The 26,180-nt window shown below is 47.8% G+C and overlaps 1 protein-coding gene across 2 annotated transcripts; it reads right to left on the bottom strand.

Moving 5' to 3' along the window:
* Positions 1-347: 347 nt before the first annotated feature.
* On the bottom strand, positions 348-26,180 carry LOC119329893 (tobamovirus multiplication protein 2A-like). 2 transcript variants are annotated; one of them, XM_037602995.1, is made up of 7 exons: positions 26,035-26,180; positions 25,618-25,902; positions 2,351-2,450; positions 1,580-1,660; positions 1,380-1,484; positions 836-1,048; positions 348-712 (listed from the first exon to the last, which is right to left on the bottom strand). In XM_037602995.1, the coding sequence occupies exons 2-7, from the start codon at positions 25,866-25,868 to the stop codon at positions 605-607; spliced, it is 858 nt and encodes a 285-aa protein (XP_037458892.1). In that variant the 5' UTR covers positions 25,869-25,902; positions 26,035-26,180; the 3' UTR covers positions 348-604. The 2 variants fall into 2 exon arrangements, with proteins under 2 accessions (XP_037458892.1, XP_037458897.1); XM_037603000.1 differs by lacking the exon at positions 26,035-26,180 and having other exon boundaries at positions 25,618-26,028.

Here is a 26,180-nt window from a genome sequence, read left to right as displayed (position 1 = left end):
GATGTCTGCCAACACGTGACATAGACATGTCCGCAGACGTTAAGTTATGTTATCCTAACCTCTAACCCAAGAGATGTACTAACCCTCTAACCTAACATGCCGACATTGTGGTCTTACCCGCCAATAAAAAATATGTCTTTTAATTGTATTGTATTAACAGATTAGATAACAATTGACGATGGAGTGACAATTTGCCATCACGGATCTCAATTGTCAACATACATACTCCACCAGGCACACTCTCTCACCCATAAACAAATTAAACACCAACCGCATCAAGCACACATTGACCAATCTGCGAAGCGGAGTTCACCATCTACTCTAGTTCATGATACAAGTTGAAAGGGTAAACAGGGCAAAAATGGAATGCCAACAAAAGGAATCCGAGGAAAACATGAAATATAATGAGATATCAACGGCCAATACTCGTTCACACAAAAATTACAGGTGCATGGAGTTGTTCAGAAGACAGCAGATAAGATGAGCATTAAGGTAAAAGGACCTCTATTCATACACCACTCTGAACAACACGGTATAGCCAAACTGTGCAAGCTGAGATGGCCTGTTCAAGAACCATCAATTTGGATGACGTCGTGAAGGATTTTCACATTACGATGCAACGGCTCCTTTCTTCAGCTGGAGGTGCCCCATTTTGCTGATATCTGGTTGCATCTGATGGGTTGTAAGTAAATTGGCTTGTGTCCAGACCATACTGCATCAGGTAGAATAATTACATGTTGTTTTGTAATGAAAAATAATAACAAGTACGATCAATGAGTTCAAAACATGTATGAGAATGATCAATGATGTTGAAACCGATCTATGATGTATGTACCTTCTCTCGCATCCTTTGGCTCCATGCATCATTTCTGCTCGCACGTTGATCAAGTGTTGGGACGGGAACACCAGTAGCCGGAGCATTCTGGGAATGGATAAGAGGCTGACGGATGCTAGTGCTTCGAACAGTTCCAATGATTTCATCATCACTGTCATACTCGGCAGGTTTGTTCATTGCCCTGACAGCAAGAGCTAACAAGAAAAGCAATACCTGCATACTGGTAAACATTAGTCTACCTGCACTAGACCAACTATAGCTAAAAGAGTACACACTGCAACTGACTGTCCACGACTAAAAATCGTCACCAATTTCTGTTTTCCCGCTCACCAGTACCGCAGGGTACGTCGAAACTAAACTTATTCACAACAAGCAGATCAAAGACAAGGACACAGTAGAATGAAATATGTGAGATGAAAAGAATGAACCTTAAGCCGGTAACAACTACACACTCGGAACATGATTAATAAACTATTAGTGTTTAGGAAGGCCCAGTGCTATCCAAAAAAAGGAACAACAAGAATAGACTTGAGTTTGCTCCTACCTCAAAAACAACAACACCAAGAGCAACCCATCTTGCAATCTTCCAGTTTTCATTCAGAAAGTTATACATGGCATCAAAGTTTTGTGTCTTATCCACTGGAATTACCTGAAAAGGAAGTTACAAAGAAGTACTTACAGTGATTAAATAAAAGGATGAGACTATAACATAGTTTCCAAATTAGCACCAAACAGAAGCCTCACATCTTTCCAGCTATGGTCAAAGAATATGAATGCAGCACCTCCAGCCTCAGCAAGGATTAATAATATGACCAAGAAAGAATACTTATAACGTCAAAGGAAACAAAATTATGGATTATTGAATGGAATCACTAAACATCAAAGGAAACAAATTTATGGATTATTGAATGGAATCACTAAAGATCAAAGGAAACAAATTGTGGATTATTGAATGGAATCACTTAACATTCAAAGGAAACAAATTTATGCATTATTGAATGGAATCACTAAACATTATTCAGATCTCAGAAACAGCTAAATCCTGCTCATTATCTACCTTTTACATTTTATGCCTCTGAATACAGCTTTAAGTCATTTACATATTGACAATTTACAGGGTAGCACTTTGACAACGGTTTTTTTAACTACATTTTTATATCACAATAGTTATATGTTATGCAAATATCATTTTGGGATCAATCCCGTAAAATACCAACTGCATGTCAGTAATTTAAATGTACATTTGTATATTCCAGGCCAAATACTTGGCCGGCATGGATTCTAGAATGACTCATGTTCATATAATAGAACATAGTATGGTGTATGCCTTTTCACTTGCATCACAGCTGGATCAAAAGTGTGTCATTTTTGCACTGCATGTTATGTATCTAACGCATGCCATATTTGGAATTACCGATGATTTTAATAACTGTTTTCTTCCTTTATTTGTACATTCAGTGGTCGTCTATAAAAAACGTGAGTACTGATAAAATGGAAGACCAACTATCAGGATACACAACACAAGCAACACGTATTCCTTGTCCCTGCTCCAATGCAGCCAAATAGAGAAACGATGAAGATAACAGCACCAACACCAATGAACAAATAGATGAACCTGCCAGGAAATCAGAAATTCTTTACTGAATGCAATCATTCACTTTCAAGGTAGAACTTAATCTTTGGTAGAATAAACAAATGATCGACAAACTGTTGTGGATTATTTTCTGTGTCAGGTCTATCAGCGCCGCCTCAAGGGCCGCGGCTCTAGTCAGGTTCAGGCCCTAGCCAATGCGGACTGAAGTCCAAGCTTAGGAGCAGCAAAAGTTCTGGGAGTCACATACATGTTTTCGAATCATAGTTAGTGTGCCAGGCGGAAGCACAGCTATTAGGGAAGTACTAATCTTGTAAGGAAACTAGAGGGGGTAAACATGTACATGTTGGACACTAATTCAACTGTGAGTCGGTAGTCTAGTTGGGTATATAAGGTCATGTATCGTTTCTCCTCCCCTTTTGAGGAAGGTGGAAAAGGTGTGCTTTGAGGAACGCACTCCGAGAACTCACCCAGCTCCAAGCATATAGGCACATGGATGAATATTGTCTACAATTCATGTTGTTCATCTGTTGCTGTGAGAGATTGTTTCGTCAGCAAGTTGGCATATTGACAGCAGGACTCTTAAAGCCATTGCGTACAGATGTAGAGCCTTAAAATCCATCAAACCTTCAGACTGCTATGAGCTTTGCAAGGGCATATGAACAACCCCTGTGGGATGAGCCTCATTCCAAGCCTGTTGTGACTCCTCAGGCAACTAGTCTGCACAAACTTTATATCATATTCTGTACCAGCACCCACCTGCTCACCAGTCAGTATTGCACTGAGCGCAGGGCCCCGGCATAAAGCAAGCATGAGCATACCTGGCCGCACGGCAACTGCTCCGGCGGTCGTGGCTGCCGTGGCAAATCCAGCCTCCCGGTTCCACCGTCTTACACCGGAGGAGATGGCTGATCGGAAAGCCCAAGGACAATGCTTCAATTGCCCGGAGAAGTTCCATCACAACCACAAGTGCACACTAAAGGGGATGTACTGGATCGAGCTTGATGAAGACGATGTGACAGGGGATGACCATGGATGACGTCCAAATTTCCCTGCATGCCCCGACTGGGTTCCGGACCAGAAAGACAATGCAGCTCAGGGTGCTTGTCAACAGCGAGCCTGGAACAAACTCTAATTACTCTAAGGCCAAAAAGATAGTAATACTCTGAATTCTGATGCTTTATTGATCGTGGGAGAAGCCCCATATATAACAGGAATAGCTTGGCTGACAAGCCGACTCAAAGGGAATACAATCTGGACTCTCGAACAAGCTCTAATCTGGACTCTGCACCTATTTTGAATCTGGACCTACTAACTAATCTGGACTCTGAACCTCAATAATTACTTGTAACAGTACAGGAATCCTAACCACTTTGGGCTGGACCAGTGGGTGGTGCGACCAGGGCTTGGGCCCTCTGACCATATGTGGTTCCCCACATAACATCTCTCCCTCCCTCCACAAACAGCTCGTCCTCGAGCTGAAACGTGGGAAAACGAGCAATGAACTCATCCAGCGGCTCCCATGATGCATCATCTTCAAAAGCGCCAACCCACTGCACAAGAACATGCTTCACGCCGCGTCGAATGCTGGATCGAAGAATCTTGGTTGGTGCAGGCAGCACATGGCCATCCTCAATGAAATGTTTTAAGGAGACTGACATGGAATACATCATGGAGCCGAATACGAGCAGGCAGCGCGAGTTTATATGCAACAGAACCAATGACTTCAGTGACTTGGAAAGGCCCATAGAAGAGAGGAGACAACTTGCCATGCTTGTGACCTGGTAACGATGCTGCCGCATGATGGTGAAGGCGAAGCCACACCCAATCACCGATGCCAATGCCAGCTCCCGATGCTTGTCATCATTATAATGCTTTGCCCGCTGCTGCGCTTGATGGAGATGCTCACCAACCTCACGAACAAAGTTGGCGCGATCCTGAAAGGCGGTGTCCACAGCTGCCACCTTGGCCTCGCCGGGAACATAGTAACGACGACGTGGCGGTGGCTGACCATAGACAACCTCGAATGGAGTCGCACGAAGAGCGGAGTGGTAGGACATGTTGTAGCAGAATTCCGCCCAGGGCAACCATTCGACCCAGCGCCGTGGCTGATCACCAATGAGGCAACGCAGGTACATTGCGATGATTTTGTTGACAACTTCAGTCTGCCCATCAGACGGGGGGTGAAAGGCTAAGCTCATGTGAAGCTGAACGCCGGACAAGTTGAATAATTCACGCCAAAAATTGCTGGTGAAGACAGGATCTCGGTCACTGGTGATAGACTATGGAAGTCCATGGAGGCGCACAATGCCCTCAAAAAACGCCTTGGCCACAGAGGCAGCCGTGTATGGATGGGACAATGGAATGAAGTGTGCATATATGGAGAAACGGCCAATGACCGAGAGGATCTCAGACTTGCCAGCACCCTTGGCAGTGCCTCGATGAATTCCATGGAGATATCACTCCACACGGGCGTTGGGACCGGCAGAGGCTGAAGTAACCCAGCAGGCAGGAGTGTTTCTGTCTTGTTGTGTTGGCAGATTACACAAGCATGTACCCAGTCCTGAACCAATTGGCGATCGCCAGGGACATGGAAATCAGCTCGGAGTCGATGAAGCGTCTTTTGGACCCCCTCATGAGCGCCATGAGCATTGCAAAATCATTGGTATGGACGGGGAGGTGGGCAACGTGAAGAATCAAGTTGTCAGCACAACTCCAGTGGTGGTCGCGATCACCAGCGCGAATACCATCACGAAGGGAGGTCAACTCGGGTGAAGCGTCGATCTCACACCGTAGGTCCTCGAAGATGGTGAAGATTGGCAGCGAGAGAGCACAAAGCGTAGATGTTGCATCGGCATCACGCCGGGAGAGGGCGTCAGCGATGATGTTGAGGCGCCCCGGGCGAAACTCGACAGTGAAGTCGAATCCAAACAAATTGCTCACCATTGGAGTTGAGGGATTGTCGAAAGCCACTGGTCGAGGAGAAACTTCAGGCTATAGTGGTTGGTGCGTACGGCAAAGCCTAAACCAGTCCAATGAGTTCCCGCTCATTGGCAGCAAGCTTGGCATGGCGTGGAGCAATGGGCCGACTGAAAAAGGCCAAGGGCCCCGCACCTTGGTGAAGAACGGCACCAAAGCCAGTCCCAGAGGCGTCGCACTCAACAATGAAGCGATTGTCAAAGTCCAGCGTCTGGAGCACCAGGTCTTGACCAAGGGCATGCTTGAGCGCCTGGAAGGCATCCTCTGCCTCTGGGCACCACCGAAATCCCTCCTTGCTGAGTAGGCGCGTGAGAGGAGTAGCGAGCATGCCGGAGTCCTTGATGAACTTGCGATAGTAGCCGGCCAGCCCCAAGAAGCCGCGCAACGCCCGGACCGAACGAGGCGTAGGCCAATGCAACCGCGCGCACCTTATCCTTATCCATGGCCACCCCATCAGCATCAATGACATGAACCAGGTAGGCCACGGAGGACTCACCAAAGCAACACTTTTTGCGCTTGAGGAAGAAGAACTGCTACCGCATGTCCTGAAAGACAACACGAAGGTGGCGCAGGTGCTCCGACCATGATGATTTGTAGATTAAGATGTCATCAAAGAAAACAAGGACAAATTTGCGCAAAGATGGGCGCAAGATGTCATTCATCAAAGCCTGGAAGGTTGCCGGTGCGTTGGTTAAGCCAAATGAACTCATAGTGGCCATCATGTGTGTGAAACACCATCTTAGCAACATCATCAGGGTGCATCCGTACTTAATGATACCCCGAGCGGAGGTCAAGTTTGGTGAAGAACCTGGCACCCCGGAGTTCATCCACTAGCTCGTCAACAACAAGAATCAAAAACTTATCCTTCACAGTATGATCGTTCAACACCCGATAGTCGACACAAAAGCGCCATGAGCCATCTTATTTCTTGAGAAGGAGGATGGGTGAAGAGAAGGCCGAGACGCTAGGGCGAATGATGCCTCGGACCAACATCTCCGTGCACTGGCACTCGAGCTCATCCTTCTGAAGTTGCGCATAGCGGTATGGCCGGACAGCAACTCGCGTGGTGTTAGGTAGAAGCCAAATGCGGTGGTCGCGAGAGCATCCTAGAGGCAACATGGTCGGAGTGGCAAAGAGGTCAGCAAACTCGTCGAGCATGTCAGCCATGAGGCCAGAGTCCTCGCTCGTGATCGTGCGAACAGCAGGCAAGACGGGCACCACCAATCCGTTCCATGTGACTTGGGAACCAGCAAGGACAACAGTCACGCTGTGGTGATCAAAATCCCACAAAATCGGTCCGAAGGAACGGAGTCAGTCAACCAAGGACAAGGTCGAAGCCGCCAAGTGGAAGCATGCGTCCATGTTGATGGAGATGCTGCGACATAGGCCGGCACTAACAAGTGTGTCCCCGTTGGCCACCATGACCCATAGACCGGGACAAGTCTCTGGAGTTAGGCCGAGTGCGTCGACCACAGCTGAGTCGATGAAACTGTGTGTCGAGCCTATGTCCAGTAAGGCAGTTTAGGTATGAGTGCCGATGACGACACGCAGTTGTATGGTGTCAATCACACGCATACTCCAAAGCCCGGTGATGGCGTGAAGCGAGATGTGTGGCGTCTCTAGGTCCTCCTCCAAAGGTGCATCCTCAGGAGCAAAATCATCGAGCTCGATGGAGAACAAGCGTGCACATCGATCATCGGGACGTACTGCTCAACGCAGTTGTAACAAAGACCTTGGTGGCGGCGTTCAGCCATCTCGGTAGGCATGAGGCGGCACGCAGTGCGAGCCGCCGATGTAGGGGCAGCAGTTGCAGCAGTAACGCCTTGTGGCATGGTACATGTAGCAAGCGGCAAGGTCGGTCCCCTTGCCCAAGACTTCGAACCTCGGGAACGTGCCAGGAGCATGAGTGGTGGGAACGGATGGCGTTGTTCATATGCCTTAGCGAGGGATACTGCTGTGGGAGGTCCATCGGTTGCTGAAGCTCAAAATCGACTTTGAGGCCTTCGGGAAACCCGGTTGTGTACAAGAAACGTTGTTGGACTGAGTTTAATGGTTCGATGGTCCTGCACAACAGCGCCATAAATCTGCTGGTGTCGTCGGCAACGGTAGAGGTGAACGGAAGCCAAGCAATTCGCCCAGGGGGTTGGCGCGTACAGATGGCCCAAACTGAAGGTGACACGCCTCCTTGAAGTGCTGCCAGGAGAGAATGACATGATCACACTCAAACTGGAGGTACCAAAACTAAGCATTGCCGACTAGGTGGTATGCCGTTGTCCACACCTTGTCAGCCTCCTCTGTGCGATGTCCCCAAAAGAATTGCTCACACCGATGAAGCCAGCCAAGCGGATCGACAGAACCATCGTAAGTAGGAAAATCGAGCTTGTGAAAGTGTGGGACACCAAAGCCGGAACCAGAACCAAGGTGCTGGTATGCGAAGGGGGCAATTGACGTGAGGTATGGTGAGGCGGCATAGGTGGGCTGGGTCTGTAGTGCTTGAGGAAGTGGCTGGTAAGGATTGGCGGGTGGCTGTTGGTAGAGAAGTGGTGGCAAGAATGCGTGGTGGAAAGCTTGGTTGAACGGAGGGTAAACAAGAGGTTGTTATGGGAAGAAATGGGAGGCCGAAAATTGGGGCGGTGACGGCGATGGAGGAAAGCATGGATCAAATCATGCGCTCAGGAGGATGGGGATAGTGGTGGGGGCGGTGGTGGCGAGGGCGGCGGAGGTACTGGACGGCGTGGAGGAGGCAGCGGAGGAGCCACTGGCTGCCGACAACGCCGCGCGCAGGTCGACCAAGGTGGAAGGTGGAGCGCTGGGGCGCTGTTGTGTTGAGACGTTGGACGAGGCCCTCGATGATGACCTGATCCGTGGCCCGTTGCACCACCATCTCCTTCAGCTAGGTCGCTAGCTCCTTGAGCACGAGGTTGATGTTGCCACCGTCTTCTTTGTCATCGTCCACCATCCTAGATGACGCTAATACCAGATGGAACAAACTCTAATTACTCTAAGGCCTAAAAGATAGTAATACTCTTCTGATGCTTTATTGATCATGGGAGAAGCCCCATATATAACAGGAATAGCTTGGCTGACAAGCCGACTCAAAGGGAATACAATCTGTACTCTCGAACAAGTTCTAATTTGGACTCTGCACCTATTTCGAATCTGAACCCACTAACTAATCTGGACTCTGAACCTAATGCTCATCTGAACCTTAATAATTACTTGTAGCAGTACAGGAATCCTAGCCACTTTGGGCTGGACCAGGGGGTGGTGCGACCAGGCTGGGGGCCTCTGACAATATGTGGTTCCCCACATAACAGAGCCACTCATGGCATTATTCGATTCTGGCTTGACACATAACTGCATTTGCCCAGGATGCACCACCTGGCACTCAGTTGGAACCACGACCTAGACTTTACATTACTGTGGCCAACGCGACCGGATTGCTAGCACTCGCATCTGTCGTACACTAGGCTTGGGCGTGGGCGCTGGCAATGAGCACTTCCCAATCGAGTGTTATGCTATTCCACTCGAAGGCTTTGAGGTGGTACTCGGTGTCCAATGGCTTTGTTCACCGAGCACAATCTTGTGGTTTGAACTTCATTTTGGCACAAAGGTCACAAGGTCATTTGGCATGAAGTAGCGGCTGCACCAGATTCTCCAATGCTCCAGGCGTGTGAGGTTGATGATCTTATGCCCTCAGTAGTGCTACAGGAGTTTGCCTTAGTTTTCAAGGAGCCGCGTGGTGTACCTCCACCCTGCCATCATGATCATGGTGTCAGGCTCCTCCTTCCTCTGTTTTTCTTCAGTAGTTGTATCATTTCAGACAAGAGCTTCAGTCCTTCGGCTCTTCTTGGGCGGCAGAGAAGTCGCAGCGAAGCGGTACACAGAGCCGTTTGGCCATCAACGTCGCGTCGTGCGATCTCCATCCAGCGGTTGCGATCAAACACTGTGGCGCACGCACTGACTGTCTCTGCTCATGTCGTTGCTGTTCCTTTTTACTTCTAGTAAAGCTTTCCCTCTTTATATAGCCCTCCTATCCATCGGAGCGAGGCATCAATGTAATCCGGGTTGTAAACCCTAGCCGCCACTGGAGTGGTTGGCCTCTACTTTCCTCTCTTGTAAGAATCCTAGATAATTTCCTCTGAAATCAAAGTGAGCTTCCTCTGAAATTCCTACTGTTCGTGTTTGTCAGTGAGTTAGTCTAACAATTGGTATCTAGAGCCCTCTGACCTCGGCGGCGGGTTGAATCGGGGCAAGGGGAGTCGGTTCGCCGGCCAAATCCTTCCTACTCCGGTTTCGATGGCGGCGAGACACCGGTGGCGCTGGCGGCGGTAGATAGCTCGAGTGCAAGATCGACATGGGCGTGGTTACTGAAGAACTCTTCTTTAGAAGTAAAATTCCACCCACCCTGCCGTTCTGGTGCACTACGGCGGCGAGCATTGGCAGCGGCTGGACCTGGTCGGTAGGTACGGTTGCCACGACGTGGTTGTAAAATTCCCTACTCGCCCACCCAGATTGAGTCCTGTAGGTACGCAAGCACTCTGCTTGTGCTGTAATTCCTACTGGACCATGGCTCAAAACTCTGGTTCGTCAGATACCGGGCTGCTCGAGCTCAAATCACTGCAGCTCGACGTTCAACAAGTGCAACGGCATCGTATAGCGGACAAGCAGGAATTTTTGGAATACTCTCAATCGGTTAACCAAAACTTTGCTGGCCTACAAAGCAGTTTTCCGAAGATTCAGACTAGCTTCGAAAGATTCTTTGCCGAACAACCAAATCTAGGAAAACGGCTGGCTGCGGAAGGACCTCCAGGAACTCCTGAAGTTTTGCACACAGCCAGGGATGTGGGCGTCTCACCAGGACAGGGTAGCACCAATCAGACCCTCCCCAAACCCCCAGGTGATGCGGAGCATCCCACAATCATCCCCATGGACGTATCTACATCTCCCACGACACCACTTGGCAAGAGCTCAAGCAAAGGCTATCGAAGATAAGGCTCCACTTTCTACCTATGAGACATGGCTACTACCTCATGCGGAGACCCTATGTGTGATCAGGTATTTGGAGGAAAGCCACGGATCAGCTACACCCAACGGACAAGACGGCGAGGACACCAAGTTCAATGGACAAGAAGGACCGCTCGAAACTCCCAGTCATCGGACGACCGACGTCCCCCGGACGTCCGACGCCTGGAGGCTCCAACCCACCAGCCAAGTCCGAGCCAGCGCACGCTCCAGCAGCCGGACGACCGACGCCGACCGGACGACCGACGCCTCCCAGCGCTCGGACGACCGAGCCTCACCGGACGACCGGCACCACCACACCCGAGCCAAAACATCAAAAGAATGGAGACCTCCAGACGACCGACCGACCGGACGACCGACAAGTCCTGACCAGAGCCAAAACATCGGACGCCCGACCGGCACCGGATGTCCGGACCCTCGCGAGCCTTCGGACGACCGGTGACCGTCGGACGTCCGACGCCTGTGTGACCGCCCATGTGTTGGGCCGAAGCCACTTACCCTTTCGTCCACTAAGACTATAAATAGACCTCCTCCGCCCTCTTTCAAGGGTTAGCATTGTGATAGCTCATATTTGAGATAGAGCTTTGCTCATCCACTTGGTTACTTCTCCATCGGAGTCGAGCGCCTCTTCGGAGAAGATCCCCAAGCGGATTCAATACCCCTTTATGGGAAGACCCTTCAAGACCTCCTCACGGAGAAGACCCTTTGTATCGTCCTTTGTTGACCTTGTATCGTGTATCACTTTGTGTTTCGAGGATCTAGCATATGTGTAACTGGATCTTGTTGGTTGAGTGATTTCTCTTGTGTTTTCCCACATTTTCCCCTTTGTGTTCTTCGTAGGATCCCGTCCAATCGTGAAAGATCGGCATCTAGGGTTCTACCCTACATCATCTTGGTACCATGAGCCACGTTGATCACGTATTTGGAGCCCCTACCCTTTGTTTTCTAGCTTGATTTTGTTGTTTTTCGTCCTAATCCAAAAATCCCCGCCAAAAATAGCCCCCCAATTTTTTTTTGTGATTTGTTGGTGTGATGAAGTTTTGTTGGATTTGATCCTTGGATTTGCTTCGCCACGAGTGGATCTAGCTTTCCCCCATCATCTCCACCTTTTCCATCTGCAATATCTGACCATTTTTCGCCATCCCCATCTCGAACTCCCGAGTTCATCCCGTGCCCGAAATCGCCCAGGCACCGAACGTCCGACCAGCATCGGTCGTCCAACCAACATCGGTCATGCGACCTCCATCGGTCGTCCAACCATACCTGACGAAACTGAATATTTTCAGTTCGGTTTCCCCCACCGTTCCACCGCCACTTCCGCATACGCACTTGCATACCACCACCGCTTTCCGCAAGCACCACCATCGCTCACCCGCTATCAACTCCGACAAATTTTGACACGTTTTGGTCTTTGAGTTTTGAGTGGCGGTTTCCATTTCCTAACGTGTTTTGGCTACTTAGGGACGGTTCAACAACGACAACACCACCGCTCATATCCATCATCGACATCGACCGCTACACAATTTTGACACCTCGACCGTAAGCAAGAACAGTAACCTCCATATCATTTTGGCATCGTGGTATCCTTTCATGGTACATTCCTTGCCATTGCATTGATAACCACCATAGCCCAATTTTGCGTTGCTTTCCCATCGAGACTAGCCTTTGAGTATTGCCGGCAACGTGACTTGTGCACATTAGTGATCATACTTACCATAGCATACATACCATATCATCGTGGTGCATATCTTGGTATCATCTTTTATCTCACAAAGTTGTCATCGCATACACAATTGCTATCTTGGTTCATGAAGTTTTGCATGAGAAAAGAGCTCAAAAGTGAAAGAGCCAAACAAGCTTTTACGCAAAAGGGGAAGATAAGCAAAGAGCTTATAAGCAAGAACTATAGCATCATACTACATTAAGATTGTCATACTCAATCATCTTGGATCATATCACCAAAATACCATACATATAGCATACTTGGGATCATAGTTTCAAATAGCGAAGATAGCATCCGCTATTGTGTCCACAATAGCGCTAGCGCAATAGCGTCCGCTACTGCTCAAATTAAATGGCATTACTTTTTGTTAATGATATAGAGATATACACAATAATCTAGTGTTTTTACAAATCCGTTATGCAGACATAGCGCCCGCAATATCACCCGCTATGTGCATTCCGCTACACGGACCCTAATCCGCTACCAGCCCGCTATCCGCTATTTAAAACCATGCTTGGGATAGAAGTCATTGCATTTTTGCCTAGTAGGTTGTGCACAAGTTTCGTATCTGCCTATTGTGCAATCGTGCTAGCGTCTCTCTAGTGTTGTGCAACAAGAGCATTTTCGTGGATTCCACATTTTGGCTCATTCCTTGGTTGCACAACCCTACTTACCTATTTGCGTGTGTGTTTCCGTGTACCATATCTTGCTATTGGTCTACTTGTTGCATTTGCAAATTTGTGAATCTTTTCCAACATTATTGAGGCTCACTAACAATTGCAACAAATTTTGTGCCACCATCCTAACCGAACTTCACCATAAGCTTTTACTTGTGTAGGTGTGAGAACCAACAAGAATTGGTACCAATTGTGCTATTTCCTTGTTCCACATTTGAGTGATCATTGATCCATCTTCAACATCGGTCAAGGTACATTTGGTATAAGTTCTTCTCTTTCTCCCCCTCACATATTTGCTTGGAATGATGGATAGGCCAAGTTCTTCTACCAACCCACTCTTCATCGAGCAAGACGACGACATGTCATCCTATGTCACCAAGAGCCACCTCTTCGGTGCACAAAGAGCTTTGCATCAAGAACAACAAGCAATGAGCGACCGCATCGACAATCTCGCCACCGACTTGCGACTCTCCGAGCAACGAACAAGAGACTACTTCGACAACAAGCTCGACGCTCACAAACAAGAGAACGATGCAAGAATGGACGAGATTCATGCCTTGTTGGTGAACCGCCATTCTTCCACTTCGTCCTACTCAAGACGGAGCCGTTCGAGTCGACACACTGACGACACCTTCTCCGGCTCAAGTACACCGACATCGAACACTCTACGGCGAGCCGCGCGTCAAGACCGTCAAGCAACTCGCAATCCTCTACACGGCAATCATCCACAAGAGCAATTCGACGAGCAAGCACATCGTCATCGCCAAAACCAAGCTCCTCTTGCACAAGCACAAAAAAGGCAACGTCAACGTCTCCAAGAGGAAGAGCGAGCGCGCCAACACCAAGACGAACAAGATGCCGAGGCTCAACGCCTTCAACAACAACAACATGAAGCACAAGCTCTTGAGGCGCAACGTGCCCTTCAAGATTCAAGTCGAGCCATTGCCAACCGCAACCGAGATAGGCGCAATCAAGAGGAAGCACTTCGCGAAGAAATTCAAGAGCGAAACTACCAAGCAAGAATGCATCATCAAGTTCCTCAAGCTCCTCACCAAGCTCGACAAGCTCCTCCACAACCTCAATTTCATCAAGAACAAGATGACTTTGGAAATCCTCCACGCCAAGAGCAATATGAGGTTGACAATCCTCCACGTCAAGGGCGTCATCATCACCCTCGACCCAATCACAATGAAGAGCAACGCTATGGCAAGCTCAAGTTCACCATGCCCAAGTTCCGTGGAAGCAATGATCCCGAAGAGTACCTTTCATGGGCATTGAAGGTCGACAAGATCTTTCGTTTGCACAACTACGAGGAAGAGAAGAAGATCGCTATGGCATCCCTTGAGTTCCAAGACTATGTGCTCATATGGTGGGAACAAGTCCTTGAGCGGCGAGAAGCAAAAGGTGAACCACCAATCACCACATGGGAAGAAATGAAAGATGTCATGTGCGCACGCTTTGTGCCCACCTACTACAACCGCGATCTCTTGAAGAAACTCCAACTCCTCAAGCAAGGAACAAAGAGCGTTGAAGAATACTACAAGGAAATGGAGATTGCCATGATAAGAGCCAATGTCACAGAAGATGATGAGCAAACTATGGTCCATTTTTTGAATGGCCTCAATCATCCCATCAATCATCCCCTCAAGAAGATTGCCGACTTCCAACCCTACTCCAACCTCATTGAGCTCGTGCATCAAGCTACCAAAGCGAAACGCCAAGTGCAAGATGACTTCAAGTACGCAAGTAATCTTCGAAGAGCTACGACTTCTCCAACAACCAAGCTTCAACGGCTCCAACAACTTCTACCTCAACCAAGCCATCCACAAACAACGGCGACAAGTTGAGTTACAAGAAAACTTCGACAACCTCAAGTCGTCCTCCTACTACAAGCAACTTCAAGCCGCGCTTCATCATCTACTCCTACCGATGAGACCGTCAAGACAAGCTCCTTCAAGTGTTTCACATGCGGCGGTCGAGGCCACAAGTCCTTTGAGTGTGCCAACAAGCGCACCATGATCCTCAACGACGACGGAACCTATGACTCCATGAGTGAAGAGGAGATGGAAGCCCTTGAGCACGTGGCCATGCATCGGCGCGTGAACGAAGATGAAGATGATCAAGTCTTTTGTGATGAGGATTCGAGCCCCGCTCTCGTTGCCTCCAAAGTCTTGACTCTTCAACATCAACAAGACGAAGACCAAAGATGCCACATCTTCCACACCAAGGCCGGCATCAATTGAAGGTCCGTCAAGGTCATCATCGATGGAGGGAGTTGTCACAACTTGGCAAGTGAAGAACTATGCTCCAAGCTACAATTGGTCAAGATGAAGCACCCACATCCCCACAAGGTTCAATGGCTAAGCGATTCCGGCACTATCCAAGTTGAGCATGCAGTCAAAGTTTCCTTCAAATCGAAGCATATGAAGACACTTTGGAGTGTGATGTCGTCCCGATATCCGTTTGCCACCTCCTTGGTCGACCATGGCAATTCGACCGCGGCGTCATCCACAACGAGCGTACCAATCACTATAGCTTCAAGATGAAAGGAAAGGAGTACGTGCTACGACCTATGTCTCCAAGTCAAGTGATCGCCGACAAGCAAGCCACCCATCATGGAGAAAAGAGAGAGAGTGACCCACAAAATGAGAGTGAGCGCCACAAGCCAAAATCGAGTGCCTCCATGATGAGCGACAAGAAAAACTTAGTTATATACAACAACAACAAAGCCTTTAGTCCCAAACAAGTTGGGGTAGGCTAGAGGTGAAACCCATAAGATCTCGCAACCAACTCATGGCTCTGGCACATGGATAGCAAGCTTCCACGCACCCCTGTCCATAGCTAGCTCTTTGTCGATACTCCAATCCTTCAGGTCTCTCTTAACGGACTCCTCCCATGTCAAAATCGGTCGACCCGGCCCTCTCTTGACATTCTCCGCACGCTTTAGCCGTCCGCTATGCACTGGAGCTTCTGGAGGCCTGCGCTGAATATGCCCAAACCATCTCAAACGATGTTGGACAAGCTTCTCCTCAATTGGTGCTACCCCAACTCTATCTCGTATATCATCATTCCGGACTCGATCCTTCCTCGTGTGGCCACACATCCATCTCAACATACGCATCTCCGCCACACCTAACTGTTGAACATGTCGCCTTTTAGTCGGCCAACACTCCGCGCCAAAGAAGAACTTAGTTCTATTTGCCACCAAAAGTGAGATGAGAGAAGTGTGTGAGAACCCATCAAGTGTTATGCACTATGTCCTTGTGTGCGAGGACGAGGCACCAAAAACTAACACCTCTCACAATCTACCTTTAGTGTTGTCTTCTCTTTTGCAGGAATTCCAAGATGTTTTTCCGGACGAGCTACCTTCGGGTCTACCTCCACTACGAGGCATTGAACACCGAATCGACCTCATCCCGGAGCACCCGTACCTAACAAGGCTCCCTACCGCGTCAACCCCAAGGAAACTAAGGAGATCCAACGGCAAGTACAACAACTCGTCGACAACGGTGAAGTACATGAAAGCTTGAGCCCTTGTGTCGTTCCGGTCATTCTTGTTCCAAAGAAAGACGGTACTTATCGCATGGTTTCCGATTGCCGTCCCATCAATGCTATCACCGTTAGATATCGTTACCCTATTCCACGCTTAGATAATATTCTTGATGAGCTTAGCGGAGCCGCCATTTTCTCTAAGATTGATCTTAGAAGTGGCTACTATCAAATACGCATCCAAGAAGGTGATGAATGGAAAACCGCATTTAAGACCAAATTTGGCTTATATGAATGGCTTGTTATGCCAATGGGTTTATTCGAAGCACCCGGTACTTTCATGCGAGTCATGCATTTCGTTCTTCGACCCTATATTGTGTATTTGTTGTGGTCTATTTTGATGATATTCTTGTCTTTAGCAAATCCCTCAAAGATCATGTCACCCATCTTAGAACCGTGTTGCAAACCCTTAGGAAAGAGCGTCTTTATGCTAATATGGACAAATGCCTTTTCGATGTCGATAAGCTTGTTTTCTTGGGTTTTGTTGTGTCTTCTAAGGGTGTTCATGTAGATGAATCTAAGATCAATGCTATTAAAACTTGGCCCCAACCAACCAACTTGCAACAAGTGCGTAGTTTTCTTGGTTTAGCCGGTTTCTATCGTCGATTTGTGAAGAATTTTAGCACAATTGCTTCACCTTTACATTCTTTGAGTAAGAAAAATGCGCTATTTGTTTGGGGACCATCCCAAGATATCGCATTTAATGAGCTTAAGAATCTGCTTACTCATGCTCCCGTGCTTGCATTACCCATCTTTGACAAACCTTTCGAAATTCATTGCGATGCTAGCGGTAATGGCATAGGAGGTGTGTTAACGCAAGAAAAGCGCCCCATCGCATACTTTAGTGAGAAACTTTCCGGAGCACAACTCAATTACCCCATCTATGACAAAGAGCTATATGCTTTAGTGCGAGTTCTGCGTGAATGGGAACATTATCTTTGCCCTCATGAATTTATCATTCATACCGATCATGAAACGCTTAAGTATTTAAACGGCCAAACTAAGTTGAACAAGCGTCATGCTAAATGGAGTGAATTCATCGAGTCTTTTCCTTATGTCATCAAGTACATCAAAGGTAAGGAAAATGTAGTGGCGGATGCTCTTTCCCGCATATGCATGCTAGTCACTAAACTCGAACTGAATGTCATTGGCTTTGAGCACATCAAAGATTTGTATGCGCATGATCCTACTTTTGCTATTCCATATGCTAAGTGTTTGACGCATACATCTTGGGAACGATATTACATCAAGGATGATTATCTTATGAGAGCTAACAAACTTTACATTCCCGAGTCTTCTCTTCGTTTGCTCATTTTGCAAGAGGCTCATGGAGGCGGACTCCTGGGACACTTTTGACGCGACAAGACATTCGCTATGCTCTCCGAGAATTATTTTTGGCCCAAGATGTTCCGCAAGGTCTCACGCTTCACCAACCGATACTCTACATGTCGTCAAAAGTTCAATCCCATGGTCTTTACATGCCTCTTCCTATTCCTTATCAACCTTGGGAAGACAATAGCATGGACTTTGTACTTGGTTTGCCTAGAACCCAAAATGGAAAGGATTCCGTGTTTGTTGTTGTGGACCGATTCTCTAAAATGGCTCATTTTATCCCATGCAACAAGATAGACAATGGTTCACATATTGCAAATCTTTTTTTGTAGGGAAATCTTGCGCCTCCATGGAGTGCCAAAGACGATTGTCTCGGACCGCGACGTCAAGTTCTTGAGTTACTTTTGGAAGACTCTATGCGCCAAGCTCGGAATCAAGCTCTTATTCTCTTCGGCATACCATCAAACTGACGGCCAAACGGAGGTGACGAACCGAACATTCTCCACTCTACTACTCGTGTTGATCAAGAGGAACATCAAGGAGTGGGAGGAGTGTCTACCTATTCCGAGTACGCCTACAACCGTGCAAGACACTCCACAACCAGCAAGTCCCCTTTCGAGGTCGTCTACGGTTTCAACCCGTTGTCCCCATTGGACATTCTGCCTCTTTCACTACAAGAGCGCACCAACATGGACGCGAGTGCACGTGCAAGCTACCTCAAGAAGATGCATGAAGATACAAGGCACACCATCGAGCGCCAAGTACAACGACTCGCGACCAAGCTCCACATCAACAAGCAACCCATGATATTCAACATCGGAGATCTTGTGTGGCTACACCTTCGCAAGGACCGCTTCCCCAACGAACGCAAGTCCAAACTTCTACCCCGAGTCGATGGACCCTTCAAGGTGCTAGCACGCTACAACAACAGCGCTTACAAGATCGACCTCCCACGCGACAAGTACAACGTGAGCGACATCTTCAATGTCAAAGACCTCTCGCCATACCATGATGATGAAGCTTTCGATCCGCGGTCGGATCTTTCCCAAGGGAGGGGAGATGATGCGGAGCATCCCACGATCATCCCCATGAACGTATCTACATCTCCCACGACACCACTTGAACCAATGAAAAGAGCTCGAGCAAAGCCCATCGAAGATAAGGTGAACTCACTTTCTACCTATGAGACATGGCTACTACCTCATGCAGAGACCCTATGTGTGATCAAGTATTTGGAGGAAAGCCACGGATCAGCTACACCCAACAGACAAGACGGCGAGGACACCAAGTTCAAGGACAAGAAGAAGGACCGTTCAAATCTCCCAGTCATCGGACGACCGACGTCTCCCAGACGCCCAACGCCTGGAGGCTCCAACCCACCAGCCAAGTCCCAGCCGGCGCACGCTCCAGCAGCCGGACGACCCTCCCAGCGCTCGGACGACCAAGCCTCACCGGACGACCGGCACCACCACACCCGAGCCAAAACATCAAAAGAATGGAGACCTCCGGACGACCGACAAGTCCTGACCAGAGCCAAAACATCGGACGCCCGACCTGCACAGGATGCCCGGACCCTCGCGAGCCTTCGGACGACCGGTGACCGTCGGACGTCCGACGCCTGTGTGACCGCCCGCGTGTTGGGCCGAAACCACTTACCCTTTCGTCCACTAAGACTATAAATAGACCTCCTTCGCCCTCTTTCTAGGGTTAGCATTGTGATATCTCATATTTGAGATAGAGCTTTGCTCATCCACTTGGTTACTTCTCCATCGGAGTCGAGCGCCTCTTCAGAGAAGATCCCCCAAGCGGATTCAAGACCCTTTACGGGAAGACCCTTCAAGACCTCACGGAGAAGACCCTTTGTATCGTCCTTTGTTGACCTTGTATCGTGTATCACTCTTTGTGTTTCGAGGATCTAGCATATGTGTAACCGGATCTTGTTGGTTGAGTGATTTCTCTTGTGTTTCCCCTCGCTTTCCCCTTCATGTTCTTCGTGTTGTTCGTAGGATCCCCTCCAATCGTGAAAGATCAGGCATCTAGGGTTCTACCCTACATCACCAGGTCTGGTCACTACTGTGGTTCTTGACCAACTACAAGAGCCACCTGCTAAGTTACCCTACAGACACCCTTACTATGGGCATCAAGGGAACATGGCAGTGCAAAATCAAAAACCTGAAGCTCCTGTGCACATTCCTGATGAGGAACCAATGGGCAATGGAATCAGACACCAAAAATAGAGAAGCAACAGCCCACATGAGGCTAGAAGGGGCATTGTCAGTGTAAAACTTGCCAAGCTGAATATACCTGAATTCGCAGGGGAAGACAATGAGCACTGGATACAAACCATTGAACGGTACTTTGACACTCCTAGGACACCCCTGGAACAGAGAACTGAATTTGTTGTATCATATCTTAAAGGAACAGTAGTTCAGTGGTGGAGGGGCACGGGATTCAATGCCCAAACTCTTCCTGGGCACAGATTTTGCAGGTACCTTGGGGATAGGTTTGCTGAGAGCTCAATTTGTGACAATGTCAAGCAATTCCATGCTTTAGTACAAGCAGGAACAGTGGGCCAATACATTGAAAGCTTTGAGAGGGCGGTTAACTTGATGAGAGACAACCCTAGTCTCCCTGATGATTACTACACCAACAGCTTTATTGCTGGTTTATCCGATTACATACAAGCTCATCTCCAGTGCAACAAACCTAAAGACCTTCAAGATGCCATGTGGATGGCTAGGAGACTAGAGCAAGCTGCTAACAGCCTCCTTTCGCCCCTTTCGCTGTCCGACGGCAAGTTAACTTTGATCTGCCAAAAACTCCAACACCTCCTCAAGCTACCCTACCCTCTAACCAAGCCCTAATACAACAAGCAAGGCAAAAAGGAATTTGTTTTAGGTACAAAGAACCATGGGTGCCCGGTTATAGGCAGATTTGCAAATTAAGTCAGAGAAATCAAGTCTTGGCCTTACAAGAACAAAACGATGAGCTACCTGGAGTGGTATACATATTTGAAAGTGAGGAAGACTTAGCTGAATTTCAAGCACAACAAGGAGAAGAACTCCAAATTTCTATGCATGCACTTATGGGAATTGCTGCAACAAGTAACACCTTCATTGTAAATGTGAAAATTGGAAATGAGATTGCTACAGCCCTAATAGACAGTGGCAGCACATCAACCTTCATGACTCCTGCTCTGGTTGATAAAATCTTTGTCCCTATTGTACCCACAAAAAAACTCAGAAGTCCGAGTGGCAAATGGAGGAACCTTGTTTACGAAATTCATTTGTAATTCTTGCTCGTACAGTATTCAAGGAGAATCTTTTTCTGACAATTTCAGAATATTGCATCTCTAGGGTTATGACATTATCTTAGGAACTGACTGGCTCAAAAAGTACAGCCCCATAGAAATGAATTTCATAACCATGTCCATGAGAATCACTGGTACAGAGGGAAGACACATAATCTTCCAAGATGAAACTTTACCATCTAGTGAGCCAGCTCCTGAAACCCTGCATTTCACCAGAATGGTGGACAACCCTGACTGTGGGTCACTGATCTTTGTGGCACCAGTACTTGAAGACAGCACAGACCACAAACCTGTTTGCCCACCTCCTGTCTAACATTTACTCAAGGAATTTGAAGAGCTATTCCAGGAACCAACAAATCCCCCCCCCCAAAGGTTTTGTGACCATGCAATACCACTAGTCCCTGATGCTAAAGTCATTAACCAGAGAGCCTACAGACTACCCCACCATCAGAAAGATGCACTAGAGGGGTTGATCAAGAACATGCTTAGGAGGAACATCATACAACATAGTTCCAGCCCTTACTCCTCCCCAGTGATACTTGTTAAGAAGAAGGATGGTACATGGCAACTATGCAATGATTTCAGAAATTTGAATTCCATGACCATCAAGAATAAATACCCAATTCCAGTGATTGAAGACCTACTTGATGAACTGCACAGGGCCAAGTATTTCTCTAAGATTGATCTCAAAAGTGGTTATCATCAGATTAGGATGAAACCTGAGGATATTGCCAAGACGGCATTCTCTACTCACATGGGGCACTACGAGTACATTGTTATGCCTTTTGGCTTAACGAATGCCCCTGCCACATTTCAATCTCTCATGAATGTGCAGTTGGCTAAGTACCTAAGGAAATCTGTGGTTGTTTTTTTGTATGACATCTTGGCGTATAGTGAAACACTGGAAGAACACAAAACACATACAACACCTGAGAGAAGTATTCCAAACCCTGCAACAAAACCAGCTGTTTGTCAACATCTTCAAGTGCACCTTTGGACAGACCAGTGTGGAGTATTTGGGGCACATCATTAAAGAGGGTGTGGCCACTGACCCTGTCAAAATTGCAGCAGTTTCTAACTGGCCTGCTCCCAAGAATGTTACTGAACTTCGGGGTTTCATAGGGCTAGCTGGCTATTAGAGGAGATTCATACAGGAATATGGTCTTGTCGGCAGACCTCTATTCGATGCCCTCAAAAAGGACTCATTTCAATGGTCGCCTGCCCAAGAGCAAGCCTTTCAAGAAATAAAACAGAAGTTGACAAATGCCCCTGTCCTAGCACTTCCTGACTTCTCCAAACCCTTCATCTTGGAGGCCGATGCTAGTGGATATGGCTTGGGGGTTGCGCTCATGCAAGAAGGGAGACCCATTGCTTATATGAGCAAGTCTTTGGGGCCCAAGGGACAAGCCATGAGTACTTATGACAAAGAGATCATGGCAATCATTGAAGCACTCAGAAAATGGAAATACTATTTTGCAGGGTCTAAACTAGTTATATGAACTGACCAAGAGAGCCTCAAATACATTCAGGATCAAAAGCTCACACAAGAAATTCAACACAAACTACTAGTTAAGCTCCTGGGGTACAATTATACTGTCGAGTATAAGAAAGGGAGAGAAAATAGAGCTGCGGATGCCCTGTCTAGAATCAGATACTACATCCACTCCTTAAGTGCAAGCTCTGCTATACCTATGTGGATAACTGAGGTGGTTAAGTCTTATGGCCAAGACCAGAAATATAAAAATATCATTGCTGAACTTGCTGTGGATGAGAAGGCACACCCACACTACACTTCCAAACATGGCATTCTGAGATATAAGAGCAAGATTGTCATTGGCAACAATACCTCCCTTAGGCAGGACCTGATACAAACATTTCGTAAGTCTGAACTGGGTGGTCACTCTGGAGAACGAGCAACATACCAGAGAGGCTGCATTTATTACTCCATTGGACCGGCATACAACAAGATGTCATTGCTTATGTGAAAGCTTGCCCTATCTGCCAAATCAACAAGTCTGAGCACACCCCTTATCCTGGCCTTCTCCAACGCCTACCAATACCTGACTTCGCTTGGTGCCACATTAGTATGGACTTTGTAGAGGGGCTACCCATGTCAGAAAACAAGAATCTTATCTTGATGGTAGTGTACAGATTTACCAAGCATGCACATTTCCTGTCGATGAAGCACCCCATTAGTGTCCAATCTGTTGCTAGGCAATTCTCTGACCAGATTTTCAAGCTACATGGTCTTCCAAGTGTGATTGTCACTGACAGAGACAAAATTTTCACTAGCAATCTTTGGCAGAAACTTTTCAAAACCTTGGGCATTAAACTCCACATGAGTACATCATATCATCCCCAATCTGATGGGCAAACAGAGAGAGTAAATCAATGTTTGGAGAACTATTTGAGATGTATGGCCTTTCAACAGCCCACTAAATGGCATACCTGGCTGGCCCTAGCTGAATGGTGGTACAACACTACCTTTCATACATCCTTGAAAATGACCCCATTTCAAGGTTTATATGGATTTCCTCCCCCCATGGTGGGCGAATCAATTCTTCCTGATTTCCTTTGTGAGGACTCCCCGGACCTTCTACTTAACAAGGACTTGGCCAACCAAGTTATCAAAGAGAACTTGCAGAAGCCCAAGAGAGGATGAAACACTATGTGGATAAGAAAAGGAAGGAAAGAGTGTTCCAGGAAGGAGATATGGTATACCTCAAGATACAGCCCTACAGGCACACTTCCTTAAGCATACACAGACACTTGAAGTTACACGCTAGATACTATGGACCATTCCGTATTCTCAAAAAGGTGGGCAACACAGCTTACCAACTCCTACTGCCTGAAGGGTGTAAACTACACCATACCTTTCATGTGAGTCAACTGAAGCAACACATTGGCGACCAGGTCATTCCAACAAAACATCTTCCTCTTGTGGATGACCAAGGGTGAATCCAACTGCAACCTGAAGCTATCCTCGAAAGGAAACTTATTCCCCGACAACAGGGAGATATCTCTATTTCCCGTTTCCGATGGCTGGTTAAGTGGGTGAACCTACCTCTTGAAGAAGCTACATGGGAGGACTCGGCATTTATTCAGAAGATCTTTCCCAACTTTCAGCCTTGAGGACAAGTCTGAACTTTTCCGGGGGGTATTGTCAGGCTCCTCCTTCCTCTGTTTTTCTTCAGTAGCTGTATCATTTCAGACAAGAGCTTCAGTCCTTCGGTTCTTCTTGGGCGGCAGAGAAGTCGCAGCGAAGCGGTACACAGCTATGGCCATCAATGGCAGAGATGGATTTTTAGCCAGCATCAAGAAGCACTTGCTGCAGCCTCAAGCCACAATGAAACAACAGTATGATGGGCATTGAGATATTGCGTTCGTGTTTGGGCAATGGGTTTGGTTACGTCTTCGTCATCAACAAGCAACCACCATCACAACGGCTATGCCTACTAAGCTCTTTCCGCGTTTCTTTGGGCCATATCAGATGTGTGAGTGGGTTGGCACCCTAGCATACTGTCTGCGGCTTCCTGCTCGCGCTCATATTCATGACATTTTCCATGTCTCCCTGCTAAAACAATTTCATGGTGAGCCTCCTGAGACTGTTGTGCCATTACCGGACTTATTATTGCATGGTCGGGTTCTTCCAATTCCACAAGCAATATTGCAAGCTCGTTCGAATAGAAGTGTTTGGGAGGTGCTGGCGCAATGGAAGGGATAGTCCACCAAGAGACTTTGTGGATGACAGCACAAGCATTCCATGACAGCTATCCTTTGTTTCAGCTCGAGGACGAGCTGTTTTCTGGAGAGGAAGTGTTGTGGACTCTTTTCACGGTCAAGTCTATCAGTGTCACTGCAAGGGCCACAGCTCAAGTCAGGTTCATGCCCAAACCAATGCAAACTGAAGTTCTGGGAATCACGTACATGTTTTGGAATCGGGGTAGTGTATCATGCGGAAGCACAGCAATTAGGAAAGCACTAATCTTATAAGGAAACTATAGAGGGGTAAACATGTCCATGTTGGACACTAATTCAGGTGTGACTGCGAGCCTCCCTTAAAAAAAGTTCAGGTGTTAGCAGGTAGTTTAGTTGGGTATATAAGATCATGTATCGTGTACGTTTGAGGAATGATACAGAAATCTTCTTCTCCAAATAAGCTTAGCCCAGAGCTTCATCGCCACTGGCACACGAGCGCAAGTCATTGCGATATCCCGTCCGTTTCCATGCCAGAACTCACCACCTCCTCCGTTCCCCACTCAAGTTCCACCAAAAATCAGCCCGTAACACAAACTAATCTGGAAAATTGAAAGTGCAACTTCGAACCGTCCCAACAGAACCTATGCCAGAGTCAAACTAAATATATCAATCCTCTGAGCCCCCGCCAATTCCACGCTAGGGTTTGAGATCGCAGATTTGGTGATCACTAAATCTGCGGATGGACAGATGAAGAGGCCTTCTAATCCTAGGCATGCCGTTATTCTTATTAAGCAAAGCTTCCAATTTCTCTCGATCTCAATCATTATCTAGTCACACAAACAGGAACATCAAACTATTGCGGGACAAGAAAGAAACAAGGATACGCAATCGTCTCACCATGCTTTGGGTAGCTTGTCGAAGAAACTGCCTCCTTCTCCAAGGGCCACGACCGTGAGCATCGGGCGGCCAAACGTAAGCAACTCAGCCGGCGGGGCCGGAGACGGCGGTGCCCCTTCGCCACCGCCGGAGATCCTCATCCACTCCACGAGCAGGTAGATCCCGTAGCCGACCATGGCAAGGCCGGCGACGGTGAGGAAAAAGTTGAGCAGCCTGAGCAGGCACTCGAAGAATCCCCGGCACGCCGCCATCTCGAAACAATCTAATCAAGCCCCCAGGCACAATCTAACACAAACTCGCCTCAGATTTCAGAATTCCATAGAGAAAAATCAAAGTAATCAAATAAACTTGGAAGGAATTGTGCGCGGCGATCGTAAGCGGAGGAGGAGCAGGAGATGGGAGCAGATAGAGACCGACCTGTAAATTGATTAATACGGGATTTTCTTTTCCTTTGCCGTGGAGATCGAAGGAGGAAGAGGACGAGGGAAAGAGAGGGGAGATGCTTAGTTGGGTGGACGGGTGCGAAAGGGTCCACCTACTGCGGACGGACGGTGCGCCGTTGG

Source organism: Triticum dicoccoides, chromosome 1B (assembly GCF_002162155.2).
Source record: "Triticum dicoccoides isolate Atlit2015 ecotype Zavitan chromosome 1B, WEW_v2.0, whole genome shotgun sequence".
NCBI lineage: Eukaryota > Viridiplantae > Streptophyta > Magnoliopsida > Poales > Poaceae > Triticum > Triticum dicoccoides.
The sequence above is the reverse complement of the archived record's forward strand: the minus strand, read 5'-3'. Positions and strand labels throughout refer to the sequence as shown.

Coding starts and splice junctions, on each gene's coding strand:
- LOC119329893 (XM_037602995.1), bottom strand. CDS start 25,868: ATGGCGGCGTGCCGGGGATTCTTCGAGTGCCTGCTCAGGCTGCTCAAC. Junction 1,661..2,350: donor ATACGTGTTGCTTGTGTTGT/GTATCCTGATAG, acceptor TGACGTTATAAG/TATTCTTTCTTGGTCATATT. Junction 713..835: donor GCCAAAGGATGCGAGAGAAG/GTACATACATCA, acceptor TACCTGATGCAG/TATGGTCTGGACACAAGCCA.